A 15,077-nucleotide genomic window follows, 5' to 3' on the forward strand; every position below is an offset into this window, starting at 1 on the left:
TGGGAGACCTCTGAAGCAGAAGACGGACACCAGGCAAAGAGTAGACAAGGCTGAGGGACCAGAGCAGTGAAGGCTGAATACAGACCATGGGCAGGAACACAGTGTAAAAATATCCCTCTAAATGTCTCCCACATGGATGAGTGTAACAAGTGTGTCCATTATCATTGTAAAGATATTGGATAATTGGTTCTGCTGTTTGCATTTCATGCTGAAGTAGCTGGGTTATTTTTGCAGTGACTTCTGCAAAAGTATTCATTGACCCCAGGGAAGGCAGCATTGCTGGAGGAACATGGATTACCCTGAGACTGGATGGTGAGTTTCCAGTGGCTTTTAATGACTGTTGGAAATCTTGGGAAACGGTGCCTAAGACTTGCTAGCAATAAATCCTTAAAGAGGGTTAGAAACCCCCAGCATTATGACATGAGCTTTTTGTCATCTCTTCACTTGACTCCAGTAGCTGGGGCTTTAAGAACACTACTAATTAACATTTGACTTGAGATAACATCCAAAAAATTGGCAACAGAATCACCCACCTAGTCCACAATTGTTAATGCTGGCCGCTGAAAACTAGGTGCCTCCATAGGTGGTCTGACTTCTCCGTGTTTCTGAGCAGTGGCTCAGATGGTCCCACTGCATCCAGGAGAAACGTGGCCATTTACTGATGCCCAAATACCTAGTTAGCTGCTTGATTTTAGTGCCCGAGTTGAAATACTTTGGTGTCGTTCTTCATCATTGTGCAACATACCCACGAAGCGTGTGGAAATCCCACCATTTTTTTCACTCGCTTAGCCCCGAAGTAAAATTTTTCATAAGGTGGAAGCTAGTGGAGAAAGGGTTCATTGTAAGCAGAAATCTGCACAGCGATATAAAAGCCTATGAAAACATTTCATCCCAAAGAAGGCACATGACTTCCTGGGAAGACAGACTACTTTGAAACGTGAAAGAAATATCCCCATGCTTGATTGAAAGTCCCAATCAGGGATTTTAGTTCAGTACTGCTAGACAAAATTTTAATCATGTCCCATATGGAGTTTAACAGCTATGCTGCTGTCAGAGTATAAAATGCTCCCATACTTACCAAAGGTTTCTTGCTAATAGATTGCTTAGGTTTAACATCTGACCAGCTCAGTCTCTGGTACTCAACCAATGGGTCTCCGTTGGAAGTGTCCCTGGTAAATCCAACTCTGCCTAGAGTTGTGTGTGATGTCCACCCTCTGCATTTTGACGTATCCACCATAAGATGCAAAACAAGGTAAATTATGTCAAAGATTCAGAAAAGACTTTCTTGCCTGCATGTGCTATTTCTTATGCTTTCTTTTTTATCATAAAGGGCTACTTGAATTGGTAGCGTAAAAGGCCTAATGAAATCCAATGCCGCGAAAGGCATCAAAACTGAAAATAAGGCGTAACTTTTTAACATTGTGTGAAATTACTAATGGAAGAGCTTGCCAAGTTGTGCATGCATACTCACTGGTTGTCTTTCTTACAGGGATGATGTTACTCAGCCACAAGTTTTTGGTTTTAATAGCTTGTGTGCATGCAATAAAAAAAGAGTAATTCTTCCTCCTGGAGGAATGAACGAGTGAAACTCTCAGGCCTGTATCATGCAGGAGGACATGAAGGTCCCACCTAGCTTTTAAAGGTGTTAATCCTAGTGAATACTTCAGTATCCCTTCACGTAGGGCAGGGTGGCCAAACTCCAGCATGTGTGCCACAAGTGTTACAGGCAACCTCTGTGCATAGGACACAGCGGACCAGGGAGGGGGCAGGCACTACAGCTGCAAATTGGGTGGAGAGCAAAAAGCAGAGAAGTAGATCAGACGAGGAGCACAGGGCAGGGAAGAGAAAGCTGAGCAAAAGATGGTCAGGGAAAGGAGAGTGGTACACAGGGAGAGCATGGGGCTAATTTGCAGCATGCCTAATGAAAAGGGTGGCCCTCATTGACATAGGGCATAGGGTGATTAAGCAAGGCTCAGAGAGAGTTTTGTGAACAACGATGCCTGTGCTTTACAAAGGTAATAAGAGAATTCATTGTTAAAGGGACGCGGTGCTCAGCGTTACTTGGGTTTTGCATTGAAATCTACCCCAGGCTGGTCGACTCCACTTTCGTCCCCAGAGGTGGTCCCTTCAGGTCAGATTTGGGGCATGTTGGCTGGTGAACAAAAGCTTGCACTGCCACTGCCCGCATGGTAACTGTCCTGTGGCTGCACCTTACCCACCAAACTGTCACGCTGGTTGGCACGCTCTCCTAGGAGCGATGCTCACAATCTGGGGTTTCAAGTAAAACGACCCATTTACTCATTGGCTGTTATCCCCGTCTCCCATTCAGCTCTTCATTAATGCCAGTTATCTCCCGAGCTCAGTCTTTATTTGGCCTCGTCCCTCTCCTGAAGAAAAAACAATGATGTTCCAGTAGAGGGGTTCTGCCTTGGGCAAAAGAGATGGGCTGTCCCACCATCCTTCACAGGGCCCAGGACACGATTTTGAGTCCTCTGCTTTTGTTGCATGCCTCATGCCTCCCCCTCAAACCCTGCTGCTTGCTTTCTTTTTCCTGCTTTGCGGACATGTCAGCTGTTTCGAGGCCTCTACCATTTTGTCTGGTTGAGCTCTTGTCTCTCTACTGTGCTCAGGTGGGCTATCCACTGAGGTCTCAGTCTTGGGTGTTTGATCCCATCTCATAATCCTTACAACCCGCCTCGGACAAAGGGCAAACAAAGAATTTGAACACATCCTTAAGGCCCAGGCCTGTTGGCTAACCACTGGACTATTTTTTTTTCCCTCCCATCATACAATATCTTCCAAGAATACTGCTCATTTGTGAATTGATTCGGCTGGGCTTTGCTGAGAATCGGAGTGTTAAAAGTACCCAGTTAATCCCAGGTCCAAGCAACTCCTACTCCTACAAAGGAGGAGAAGTTTCTTTTGGAAGTGGGCATCAGCTCTTCTGGTGTAACTGTTAGCGCTGCATGCACCTGTAGTGGGGCAAATAAGCTAAATCAATATAAACACATGTTGAATGAAACAGGGTAAAAGTTGCAATGGTTTTGCTAAGCTTGTATTGCAACCCCCCCTTGCTTTTCACTTTCATTTACTTGCACTTTCTCGGCAGTTTGCTATACTTCCAGTAGAGCGCATATGTCTATGTATGTGGCGGATTATTCTCATTTTGTGTATCAATTTATAGACCTGGCTAAATCAGTAGAAGAATGGGCTCTAATTTTTATTACAATCCCTTCAAAGCTACAATGAATTTTGCCTGGGAAGGATCTGGCCTGTGTGTTAAAGCCTGATCTGTTTCTTTTTAAGGTCCTTGCTGCAAGAGGGAGTGTACCATCCAGAAGTGACTTCTAACGGACAGGTGATAAGCACCTCGGGTAGGATGATTGGGGACAACTGCACTTTTAAGGTGAACACCGACTAAGAATGTGAAATACATAAGGATAATGGATGGTGGGTGCAGTATAACAGACTGGTACCAACCAGACATGCATTGTTTGAGTCTCAGGGGAGATATTCAGAAAGTGTGTTCTCTGGGCAGGTGTGGGGGTGCCATCTAATCCCAGACAAGATGACCTAGGAGGTTCTTATAGCCGTGGTTACATCAAAATGAGGCTCCCAGTAAACCCCTTTTTGCACTTTTAAGGCATACAGGGCAAAACACTAATATTACAATTATGATGAGAAGCCTTAATGTCTTAAAATTGGTACAAACACATGGTCAGAACCAGCCCCTACTAGCAATTTATAGTTTGAATGTAGAAAGGAAGGGGAAATAAAGAGGTCAGAGGACTTCTCTAAGGCCATCCAATACTGCAGAGCAGGACCTAGTGATTACAGTAGACCAGAAGCTGCATGCGAGTCGTAAGGGCGCTCTTGTTACAAGCCAACAGCGCCCTGGGTTGTATTAACGGGGGTCTCACTTGCAAATCAAGCGAATTGATTCTTCCACTCAATCCAGTACTGGTGAGGCCTCACCTGGAGCACTGTGCCCAGTTTTGGGCCCTGTACTTCAAGAAGGATGTGGACAGATTGGAAAGGGTCCAGCACAGAGCAACAAGACTGACTGGAGGCTTGGGCAGCATGCCTTATGAGGAAAGGCTGGAAGAATTAGCATGTGTTTAATTTGTAGAAGAGAAGACTGAGGCGGGGGCTTTGATAACAGTCTTCAAATATCTGAAGGGAGATGGGCTTTTCTGTGTGGCCATAGGGGACAGGACTAGGAGCAAGGGCCTCAAGCTTCAGCAGGGGGAAATGAGTTTGGAGATTAAGAGGAACTTTCTAACTTTGAGTGTGATCAAGCATTGGAAAACAGGTTTCCTAGAGCAGTTGTGGCATCGCTGTCCTTGGAAGTTTTCAAAAGCAGGTTAGACAGACACTTGGCTGGGACGGTTTAGTCAGGGATGATCCTGCCTTGAGAAAGGGGCTGGGTTAAATCATCTTGCAAGTGCCTTTCTAGCCCTACTGTCCTATGATCCAGCAGATCAGTGGCATAGACTGTATTTGACTCCAAATTTCCTGAATCCCAAATGAACACATTACCTTCTAGATTATGTTGCTTTCAACTGAGCATGCTCAGAAGAGTGCATGGGGCACACGAGCACCCCAGCGCATGATATACCAGTATGGGAGCTCAGCATTGAAAGGGTTGGACTCCTTGCGATGTCTCCGGGGCATCCTGAGCCTCATCCATCTGACATCCGATTGCAAACCCAGGGAGATCATCCCATCTTTTGCATTGCTTTTCAGCACTTTGTGATTTTTGGCTTGGTTGCAAATGCTGTTGGAAAAACTGTACTTGTCTTCTCACGTGTGAATGACTACAAGGAATGTGGAGAAAGATGCAGGATACTGCAAAGTTTCTTTTTGCAAACTATGTGCGACTATAGACATGCTAATGCAAGCAGGATCCTGGTAGTTGAGACAGCTGGGGTCTGTTCCCACCTCTGCTGCTGAATGACTTTGGGAGCTTGCCACTGTCCTTTACTCATGTTGGACAAATTCTGTTTTTCCCATGGTTTTTTATCCAATGCAAAATTCAAAAACAGCAAGATAGGTGCCCGGTCATGGGCATGCCCCCTGCTTTGTTTTCTAGAGCAGTTCCCTTCTCACCCAGCTACAGTGACACTAGAGGAATAGCTGCTAGGGTCTGTGCCCCGGGTGGCATTCACAGCAGAAGGGCAACAGTGATAGGGGCTGGTCCAAGTCCCGGCAACAGCAGAGGCCACCACTCTTGCACTCCTCCGTAAGTGGGCACCTGGATCTAGTGCCCTGATCACCCACCCTTTCTTACACCACAGATGTTGGGAACAGAGGGTACTTTTAGCCCCACATAGTCCATGCTCTACCAAGCTCTTGGCCCTACCTAGTTCAAGTGGTTAGGGCACTTTGTAAGGAAGTCGAATCTGTGGGCTTAAAGGTCATTGGCTGAGGCAGGGCTGGAAAGCTGTCTTTCCTGCTTCCCAGACAAGTGCATTCACCTTTAGGCTATTGAGCTAAAAGATGAAATGTCTCTTTGCATTGGTGTCTACCAGATGCTAAAGTTTGCAAGACTTGCACAGAACATATGTGCTGCTCCATGCATATTGGGGGTTGGACAGCAACTTAGCCACATCAGGTTGCTCTGAGCACGAAGTCAGCCCAACCTAGGCCCATGGGTGGCATCCGATGTTAAATCTGTGTAGGTGGCACTTAGTGCCACTTCTGCATCTAGGAGACAGAACAGAACTGGGCCAGGGCTTAGACATCCAAGTGCAGCTCCGATGCATAATAGGCAAAGTGAATTTTGTCCTTTTCCCCCTTTCAATTCCCTTTCTGAAGAATAAGGATAATTGCTCTATGCTCCTACTCTTTTAAACCCTCCAGCTTTATTTTGTTCCCATTAATATTGGGTGACTTCAAAGGGCGCAGGACAAGGTTTATAAAAACAGTTTTGATTTCTAGTGCAGGATAATCGTTTCCCCTTAAGTCGAGATCAAGTGGCATTTGCACAGCAGAATCCCCCACCGTAATGGTTTGCCAGTGATCACCTGTGATCGGAAGTTATGCCTCGCTTTTGTGTGAGCTCCTTTTCCAGCACCGTGCGGCAGAGCCCAGTGTTTCAGTAAATTGCACATGAAAGCGTGCGAGTCGCCGGGCGGTTCAGTTTGCTTGGAGCGCTGATGAAAAATCACCAGGGGATGCCATTAATGAGACACGTGCCAAGCTAAATAAAACACAGTGCGTCTCTTTGTTTTGGGACTGCAATCCGTGAGCCAGGAGTATTAAAAATTAATTTTGCCTCGCCTCTCAGTTGCAAACACCCGCTGCAGGCTGTGACAAGTCTGAACAGCTCGTGGACGGCTTTCCTGTCAGCTGGTGGCCACGGCTATACCACTGCTTTTGGCTGCGTCCTCCGGCCAGCCCCACCCCGGCATGTTGTGCCAAGCTGACCTCGCTGCTCCATGATGATCAGCTTGAGGGAAACTCAATGCTGCTCATCATTAATATTTTAGGCTGCTGTCTCCAGTGGGGTAGAAAGGCAAAGGCCAGCATGTGTGAGAAAGTGCAAATCATTGCAGTGCTGCATCAATGCTGTGAAGTCTGTTTTTAGACTAGCCAGGGGGGTTATCCACACTGTCTACTACCAAGAGAGCCTAAGAGCAGGATAAGGGTCAGAGAGGAGGAGGGAGAGGTGCACAGGATCTGAGGGAGGGTTAGTGGAAGTAGAGAGAGGGATCAGGAGAAGCCTGCTTATTTTTTTTGTAAATTTGGCCCTTATCGGTGCATAGAAGTGTCTGGTAGATTCACAAATGCATGTAGACTCACAAACTTAAACTAGTGGACTTCAATCTTAGAGTTATGGGCCAGGTTGCTCCCACCCCCCTCACCCTCCAGGGAGCCACCCCTCCTCAGGTGATGGGGAAGACAGATGACTGCCAATGTCCGAAGGAGCGTGGCGGAAAGGAGAGAGGAATGGAGCCTACCTCTGTCTGCAAAGGGTAAAAGAGGTGCAGCACAGGGCAGGGAAGAGCCCATATGGAGCCAACCTGCTTGCTGTTGATCCCCTGTGCTGTGGGTCAGATCCAGTCCTGGGTAAGCCTTAGAGCGGTGGGTAGGGACCAGAATATGTTCCCTGGCCAGTCTGGTAGTCCTAACTTACAGAGTCAGGTTCACCTCCTATTTAAGGTGCCTAGTTTGCCAGTCCAGAATTTGCCCTGGGTGCTTACCTGCATCCCTGGACAGCCAAACACTTCTGTGACTTGCAAATCTGGCCCTTGGTGCTTACACGGTGCATGCAGCTTTTCATTTGGAGATTTCAGCATCCTCCACCAAGGGGGATAATCACCATTAACCCAGCTACACAGATGGGGAAACTAAGGTAGAGAGTGATTTTGCCCAATATCACCCTCCTGGCCTTATGCGGAGGTCAGGACTCCCTACTCCTAGCTTTTTGCCCTAGCCTCAGCATGCCAGTAACATAATGCTGTACCTCTCTACAATGCTTTGACCCCTGATGAAAAAACAGGACCTCACACATTATCCAGTATTAGGAATGGAGCATCCTCATTAAAATCAAAAGTACCATGGAGTTTTTGATATGCAGAATGTACTGGTCTCACCAGACCTGTTCTCCTCATGTAGTATCCTGCCTCCAGCTTGGGGCAATACCCAAAAGTTCGGAGGGAGTTAAAAATTCTCACTGAAAGAAATTTAATACTGCCAAAAAATATTCTGCTGCTATCATCTTTCAGCAAACTCTGGGAACCAGATCCCCACCCAGGGACAGGTTAAGCAATGGCAGTTGCTGCTGCTGAGGCTCTGGCCCTCTATTTAGTTTGTCTTTGCTTGTCCCAAAAACCTGAGAATCGATGAGAGAGGGAGTGAATTGGAGGAAAGTCTTGTTGGAAGAAATTAGCTCTGGGAGCATCTACATGAGAAGCCTGATTGCACAGAAAGTTAGTCTACAGTTAAGGTGCAGTAGTTTAATTTACTCCAGTGAAGGTACAATAGACTAATTTACTGCACTGCCGGATAGTCCTGTCAGATACAAGTGATATCTGGCAGTGCAGTAAATTACTGTTCTTAAATGCATGTGTAGATGGTGAAATTGGGATTAGTTTACTCTAGCTCAACTTGAGCCAGAGTATATTCAGTTGCATTGATTGCACATGTAGATGTGCCCTATGTGTAGTGAACTGCACCCAGAGTGCCATACCTGTCACTCTACAAATACCACCAATATTCGCAGAACATCACAATTTTGGACCGAAATGCAAGTATTCACACTAGAAGGGTGGGGCCACGGGTATATCTGCCTGCAGTGTGGAGATCCTTAAGCTAATTTTAAATGAGCTGCCACAGGTACCAGAAGTAGTTTAGCTGCAAGAGTATGGAGCCTAGTGTGGGGTAAGTTATCCAGCATCTTGGCTAGCTTTGGTACTGTGTTTAAAGCTTGCTTGGGTATTTCCATGCTCCGTTGGAAGCTGCGATGCAGACATGCCCGGTGAAGTACATCTACCTAATTGGAGCAAAGAACTGATACTGCGTGATCTGTAATTCCAATAACAAACTTAAAGTTCAAATTTCAGACACTGGCTACAAACAGGCTTACCATCTGTGTTAAAGAATTGCATTTATTTATGTGATGGCATAAAATGGCCGTCATTGTTCTTTCCAGGATTTAGCGTTGCTTGTATCTGCTGCTCTCCTTGACCTGAAGAAGGGTATTTTGGACTCACAAGATGGTCTTGCAAACCTGCAAGCTACTGATTTGGTCCAAGGAAAGATATTACCTTAGCCCACAAATTTTGCTGCTTGTCTGATCCAGCATCAGATGTAGAAGGTGTTCAGCCAATCCTGATAGAGCAAAGAAATTTGGGACAATCTCCAACCAATCATGAGGATTTGAGGAGCAGAAAGACAGGCAAAAGGCTGTTAACTATTGGTTTCTATCTATCCCACATACACGTGGTCAACTGTGTAATGCCCTCCGTGGTAGAACTATGTAGGATTGTCCCCTGGCAACTCAGGCTAGACCCCCAGTGGTCCCAGTGCAACCCAGTTGCTTTCAGTGCACAGGTGTAACTGGTGAATAACTTGCTAAGACTCCTGTTAGCCATGCATAAACTGGAGAGGAATCTCTTAGCTGCAATGACTTAGCAGGCCTAGGAGGTATAAAAAGAAATACAACATCATTGCCGTCACTGACAATGGCAGATCTGACTTTGAATACACAGGGGGGACAAATATGCTGAGCAAGAAGGCGGCATTTTTTTACATAGTCGCACATCAGAGTAGAGCTATGCTTTAAAGACAAAGCCTCAGATAGGAGTGTCTGAAATGCTGGCTGCCAACTGTGTTGTGAACGATATACAGTCAGATCTCATAGGGCTGCTGTGAAAGCTTGTTTAGTTAAGTAGAAAATTCTTCTTGCAGTTCTCCGTCGCTCAGACACCTGTGGTTTACCAAATTAATCCACCATCTGGAGTCCCAGGTAAGGGATCTTTCACATTGGGACTGCTTTGATTACTTTTTGATGTTTCATATTTTCATCCTCCGTATGACAAAGCTGCCATTTTCTATCTGACATGCTGAGGATTGAACTAGTCACCTCCAGAACTAAAACTAACACTTGAGCTATGCAATCAAGCCTTGCCAGCTGACACTGTAAGAGACTGCTATTTTTGGTGGGTTGGGCCCTGTTGCATGCACTGACCAGCACTTTGCTTATAAAGATGCCAAATCTCCTTCATTTGAAGCTGGCTGAGTATAACGATGTTGCAGAACAACCACATTGCTTATTGTAAATCCTGATGATCGTTTGCACCTCTCCCCCTTTTTATTCTTGTAATGATTCTGGCACAAAAATCAGCTTCCCCACTTAAAACATAAAGCCCCAATTTGGAGGGAAAAGTGTTTGGTATGCAAGTAAATACAGTATTTGGATGATGTCCCAGACTCTATACCTGCAACTCCATCCCAACCTGTATGGCACTTAATTAACTTCAGTGGGACCCTGCAATCATCAGAGTTCAACAATCAGGATCTGAATGACCAAAAAAATGGTAGACAAGCACCAAGCCATTGGTGTACAATTCAAGTAGATGAACAGAAACACTTATATAAAAAGGACTAGGTGCTTGGCAATTGTGAGTATTTTTTACCTTCTCTTTTGTATCTCAGTGCTGGTTTGTCCAAACTGTTACCCATGGCGTCGTCTTTTTCTACCAGGGGTGTAGGTTGTAGCCGTGTTGGTCTAAGGACATAGACAGACAAGGTTCTTTGGGTGAATCTGATATTTTTTATTACACCAACTTAAACAGTTGGGGAAAAAAATTCCAGCTAATTAAGTTGGTCTAATAAAAGCTATCAGATTCACCCAAAGAACCTTGTCTGTCTTTTTCTACCATAATTTTGCTACCATTTTCAAGGTGCTTCTGGAGATCTTAGGAGAATTTAACATCTTGAAATTTGAAGTCCTTGGAAAGCAAGGATCCTAGGGTATTTAGAGTCTAGACAGGCATGTAGTGAGGTTGAAAGTTTAATGCACATTAGGCACTTTGATAAATCCTACTAGTTAACTATCTGGCTCTTGAAGTTCCTAAATAATTTTGTCAGTCTTGTCCCTACTCTCTCTGTGTGGGTGTATGAGTGTTTTGATGTATGTTTGAGCTAGGATTCTTAAAGGGAAGTGCCCAGATCCCATTGCAACTTAATGGGAATTAAGCTCCACTCCTAGGTGTGTCTACACAAGATGTTTATTGTGGAGCTGACTAATTTAGCTCTGCAGTAATTGTCTCGTGTCTACATGTGCAGTGCTGCAGGAAACTAATAAACTGTGCAGCAAGTTAGTACCTGCAAATACAAGCGCTATCCTACTGTGGAGTTATTTACTGTGCAGCAATGTACATGTAGACACTGACCTGGAGGTAAATTGCTCCTGGTTAGCCCAGCCAGCAGGGGGCTACACACCTTCCTGCTGCCTAGCCACATGGCTCAGCAGCTGCAGGAGCCTCATGGCCCAACCAGCTCCTCTGCCACCTGATGCAGCCACATGCTGCTTGGGCTTGACCCCTGTGCCCCCTGCCCACCCGGGGTTGGCACCCAGACAACTGAGGCTGGAGCTTGGAGCTCTCTTGGATGCTGCAGGCAGGCAGGCAGAATAGGGCAGGAACAGCCCTGTCCTAAACTCCTGCCTGGCTCAGTTTGCTGCTGTCTCAGGTGCACGTGTAGATGCTACGCCCATGAGTAGTTGACTCCAGCACAAATTGCTCCATGGCTTATCCCATTGCATTAATTATATGTGTAGATGTGCCCCCTTTTCATAGATTCATAGATTCTAGGGTTGGAAGGGACCTCAGTGGCCCATCTAGTCTGACCCCCTGCCCCTGGCAGGGAAGAAAAGGGTCACCAACCCTGGGGACATGTGAACCCAACCAGCTGCCTGTCCAGTCTCCTCTTGAAGACCCTCAAGGATGGGTGAGCACCACCTTTGGCTTTTTTGAAAAAATCTAGCCTTGATGCACAGAGCCAAGTGCAAGTGATCCTTTGCCATGTTACAGTGAAGGGCATTTCTGTGCTGAAAGTTTAACCCTGTAACCATTCTGAAGACTGAAAATGTGTCATGGTGAGTGAACAGTCATCTTCTGGAGGAGTTAGTCATGGAAAACCTGTGGCTTTATACACGGCTTTGTCAAGCCTAATTTCATAGATTTCATAGATTTCATAGACATCAGGGCTGGAAGGGACCTCGGAAGATCATCGAGTCCAGCCCCCCACCCAAAGGGCAGGAAGTCAGCTGGGGTCATAGGATCCCAGCAAGATAAGCATCCAGTTTCATCTTGAAGGTGATAATGAATGTCAGTGGAAGAATGCAGCAGTTGAAAGCTTCACCAAAGCTGAAGCTCCCTGGGAATGCAGAAGATGACGGAAGTTGTCAGAGGCCTATAATGTGTCAGGGATGTACTTGGTAGCTGTGTCGGTCTGAAACAAAAAGGAATACAAAAATCTAGAACTCTTGGTTCCAAAATAATACCTTTTATTAGACCAACTGAGAAATCACAAAAAAATAATCTTTTTCTGCAAGCTTTCGGGCTCAAAGGTCCTTTATCAGGCTCTGGGAAAAGTATAGATGGTAACCACTAATGTTGTATTTCAGAGGCCTATAAAGCATTATTGAGTCTGGGGAGACTGGGGAGGAATTTGATAATAGTCTTCAAATACCTGCAGGGCATTTTATAGAGAGGATGAAGATGGGCTTTTCTCTGGCCATAAGGGAGAGGACTATGAACAACAGATTCAAGCTACAGCAGAGGAAATTTACATTGGAGATTAGGAGAAACTTTCTGACTATGAGGGTGGTGAAGCATTGGAACAGGCTATCTTGAGTAGTTGTAGAATCTCCAAGCTGGGAAATTTTCAAAAGCAGTTTGGGCAGACACTTGGCTGGTATGGTTTAGTGAGAGAGAATTCTGCCTTGGGCAGGGAGCTGGACTAGATGACCTCATGAGGTCCCTTCCAGCCCTACTTTCCTTTGATCCTAGAAAAAATGAAATAGATTTCAGCTGCTTTCACTTTGTACCTGGGACAAAGAGTAGTAGTGAAAAAGAAAACTAGTAGGTAATCTTATCCTTCCAATAGCAAATGTTTTTAATTGTTTTCAGTTAACTCAGGCAACGAAGGCTAACTATGAAACTTTCTGAGTGTCACACTCCATATAAAAATTAAACATGAAATATACATTGTTAACCTGGAGCAGATTCTGTTCCAAGATAAGATCCACAAGATGTGGTTGTATTTTCCACAGTGACCCAGAAAGCAGGTAGAGGGAAGGACAGCATGGGAAGAATGTGCTAATGCACACAGAAGTAATAGGTAGGCTAGTTATAGCTGCAGGTATACTTTGATTGCAATTCAGATAATTATTAACATTAGATTAAGTAAAAAATATCTGATTTTAGCCCTTTCTTGAAGATAGGCACCACATTGGCCTTCTTCCAGTCTTCGGGCACTACACCAGAGCGCCAAGAGTTTTCAAAGATCCGTGCTAGAGGATCTCTAATTTACTTTAGAGTTCAACTCCCATTGGTGAGCATATCTACATGTACCATTAATGCACAGCAATAAGTTCTGGAGTTTACTGCTCTGAAGCTTATTGCTCCCAGGAAGCTCCCTGGTGCACCGTTTACATGAGCGCCCAGACCACAGCACATGGAGCGGGGTCACAGCAGCCCTGGCTGGCAGGGGACCTGGGGGCATGGGGAGAAGGGGTCAGCCTGCCAACCTGGGGCTGCTCCAGTGTGGCTCAACACATTGCGGAGCAGCTGGCTGGGGCACAAGGGTGCTTCAGCCCAGGGGCTGGCTGGCAGGCAGCAGGATTGGCATCTACACATGTGCTGCTATGAACAAAAAATACTCCACCGCATGGTACCTCTCGTATTTGCAAGTCCTACCCTACTGTGGAGTTTATTAGTTCCTGCCAACCTGGGGCTGCTCCAGTGTGGCTCAACACATTGCGGAGCAGCTGGCTGGGGCACAAGGGTGCTTCAGCCCAGGGGCTGGCTGGCAGGCAGCAGGATTGGCATCTACACATGTGCTGCTATGAACAAAAAATACTCCACCGCATGGTACCTCTCGTATTTGCAAGTCCTACCCTACTGTGGAGTTTATTAGTTTCACGCACCCACTCGTATTTGCAAGTCCTACCCTACTGCGGAGTTTATTAGTTTCACGCACCCTAATAAAGGTGCATGTGTAGACACAAACATTTACTGCGGAGGTAATTAGTTTGCAGTACACGCACCCTAATAAGGGTGCATGTGTAGACACAGACATTTACTGCGGAGGTAATTAGTTTGCAGTAAACATCCCATGTACATGAGCCCAGTGACCCCTTTATTTCCCTTTTAAAAACCAAATTGCTGCTGAGATGCATCTGGTAGATGCACCAAAATAATGAATGTCTGGGTGCTATAGTTTGATTGCCTGAAGTGACTCGGTAGCAGAGCTGGTCAGAAATATATTTATTTTTTCATCAGTGAAAAATGCTGAAAAAATTAATTTTTGTCATTGCTTATCAAAAAATGCTTGGTTTCTGGTGAAACACAAAGCATTCAGGTTTTCTGGGTAAAGCCAGCAGTTCTGAGTTTTTGGTCATGCATGACAGGAACCTAATTTCCACTGGCAATCAGCAGGAGAGTTAAGTACTTCAACTACTTAGGCACTTCTGTAAATCTCAGATCCTATTGCACCCAGTAAGCACCTGAGAATCTATTTGGGATCCACTCTGACCTTCCTTGATCTCTGAAAACCCTTAATTCAAAATGTGGGTGAGTCCTTGTTCAACTTGCCACTTTTTGAGGTTTAGTCTTGAGCCAAAAAGGCAAGCACGTTACAAAAGTAGACACACGGTTGCTTTTTCAGGAACTTGAGTGGGGTGGAATAGGATTATACTTCATCACATAGAAGCCTAAGTGCCACTTAGAGACCTAATAAGTGGAACAGGATCTGGCTTTTGACACCTAACTACCTTTGTAAATATGTCCCATAACCCCTACTTTGTCAGCCTGCCTCTGAAAACATTTACATGCTGCCTTAAAAAATAACCACTTAGTTTTCCTTTTCCTTCTAAACAGGAAGCCTAATAGAAGTCTATGGGCAGGTCATTGCAGGAAGTTATGAAACCATGGACTTTGACACTGACTACATTGATGGGTAATTATGTCTGTTGGCTTTCTGGTTCTGCCCATGTGCTTTTTTTTGCATTTCTTTCTTTGATCAGACTCCTTGACAGCAATAAATAGCAACCAGTTGGCACAGAATTCCCATTTCCTCTCGTTGTGCTTTATTGCAGCTCATGAGTTGGGCTCCGGCAAACTTTGCTAATCTAATTGCAAATGGTCCATTAAGCTAGTCCCCTTATTTACTGGCGGCACAGTCAATCATGGCTCAGTGTGAATTGTACTGTAATTGCGTCTGGTGGCTGTAAGTTTTATTTTGGTGAAGCAAATTGAAAGAAACTAATTAAAATAATGTAAGAGTCCAAAAGTTAAATAAATGTTCTTCCCAATTTGCATTTTTTAGAAATGCTATTAGTCGGA

The 15,077-nt window shown here is 45.3% G+C and overlaps 1 protein-coding gene across 1 annotated transcript in view; it reads left to right on the forward strand.

Moving 5' to 3' along the window:
- Positions 1–15,077, forward strand: part of LOC102382012 (fibrocystin) — a gene marked incomplete at its 3' end in the record, with an annotated part of 87,871 nt that overhangs the window by 8,663 nt on the left and 64,131 nt on the right. The window contains exons 4-8 of the mRNA XM_025215705.1: positions 235–312; positions 1,099–1,252; positions 3,307–3,406; positions 9,415–9,472; positions 14,613–14,691. Coding sequence (XP_025071490.1) covers positions 235–312; positions 1,099–1,252; positions 3,307–3,406; positions 9,415–9,472; positions 14,613–14,691 — 469 coding nt within the window. The remainder of the gene's footprint in view (positions 1–234; positions 313–1,098; positions 1,253–3,306; positions 3,407–9,414; positions 9,473–14,612; positions 14,692–15,077) is intronic.

The sequence above is a fragment of the Alligator sinensis genome, unplaced genomic scaffold (genome assembly GCF_000455745.1).
Source record: "Alligator sinensis unplaced genomic scaffold, ASM45574v1 scaffold687_1, whole genome shotgun sequence".
In the NCBI taxonomy this organism is placed as follows: domain Eukaryota; kingdom Metazoa; phylum Chordata; order Crocodylia; family Alligatoridae; genus Alligator; species Alligator sinensis.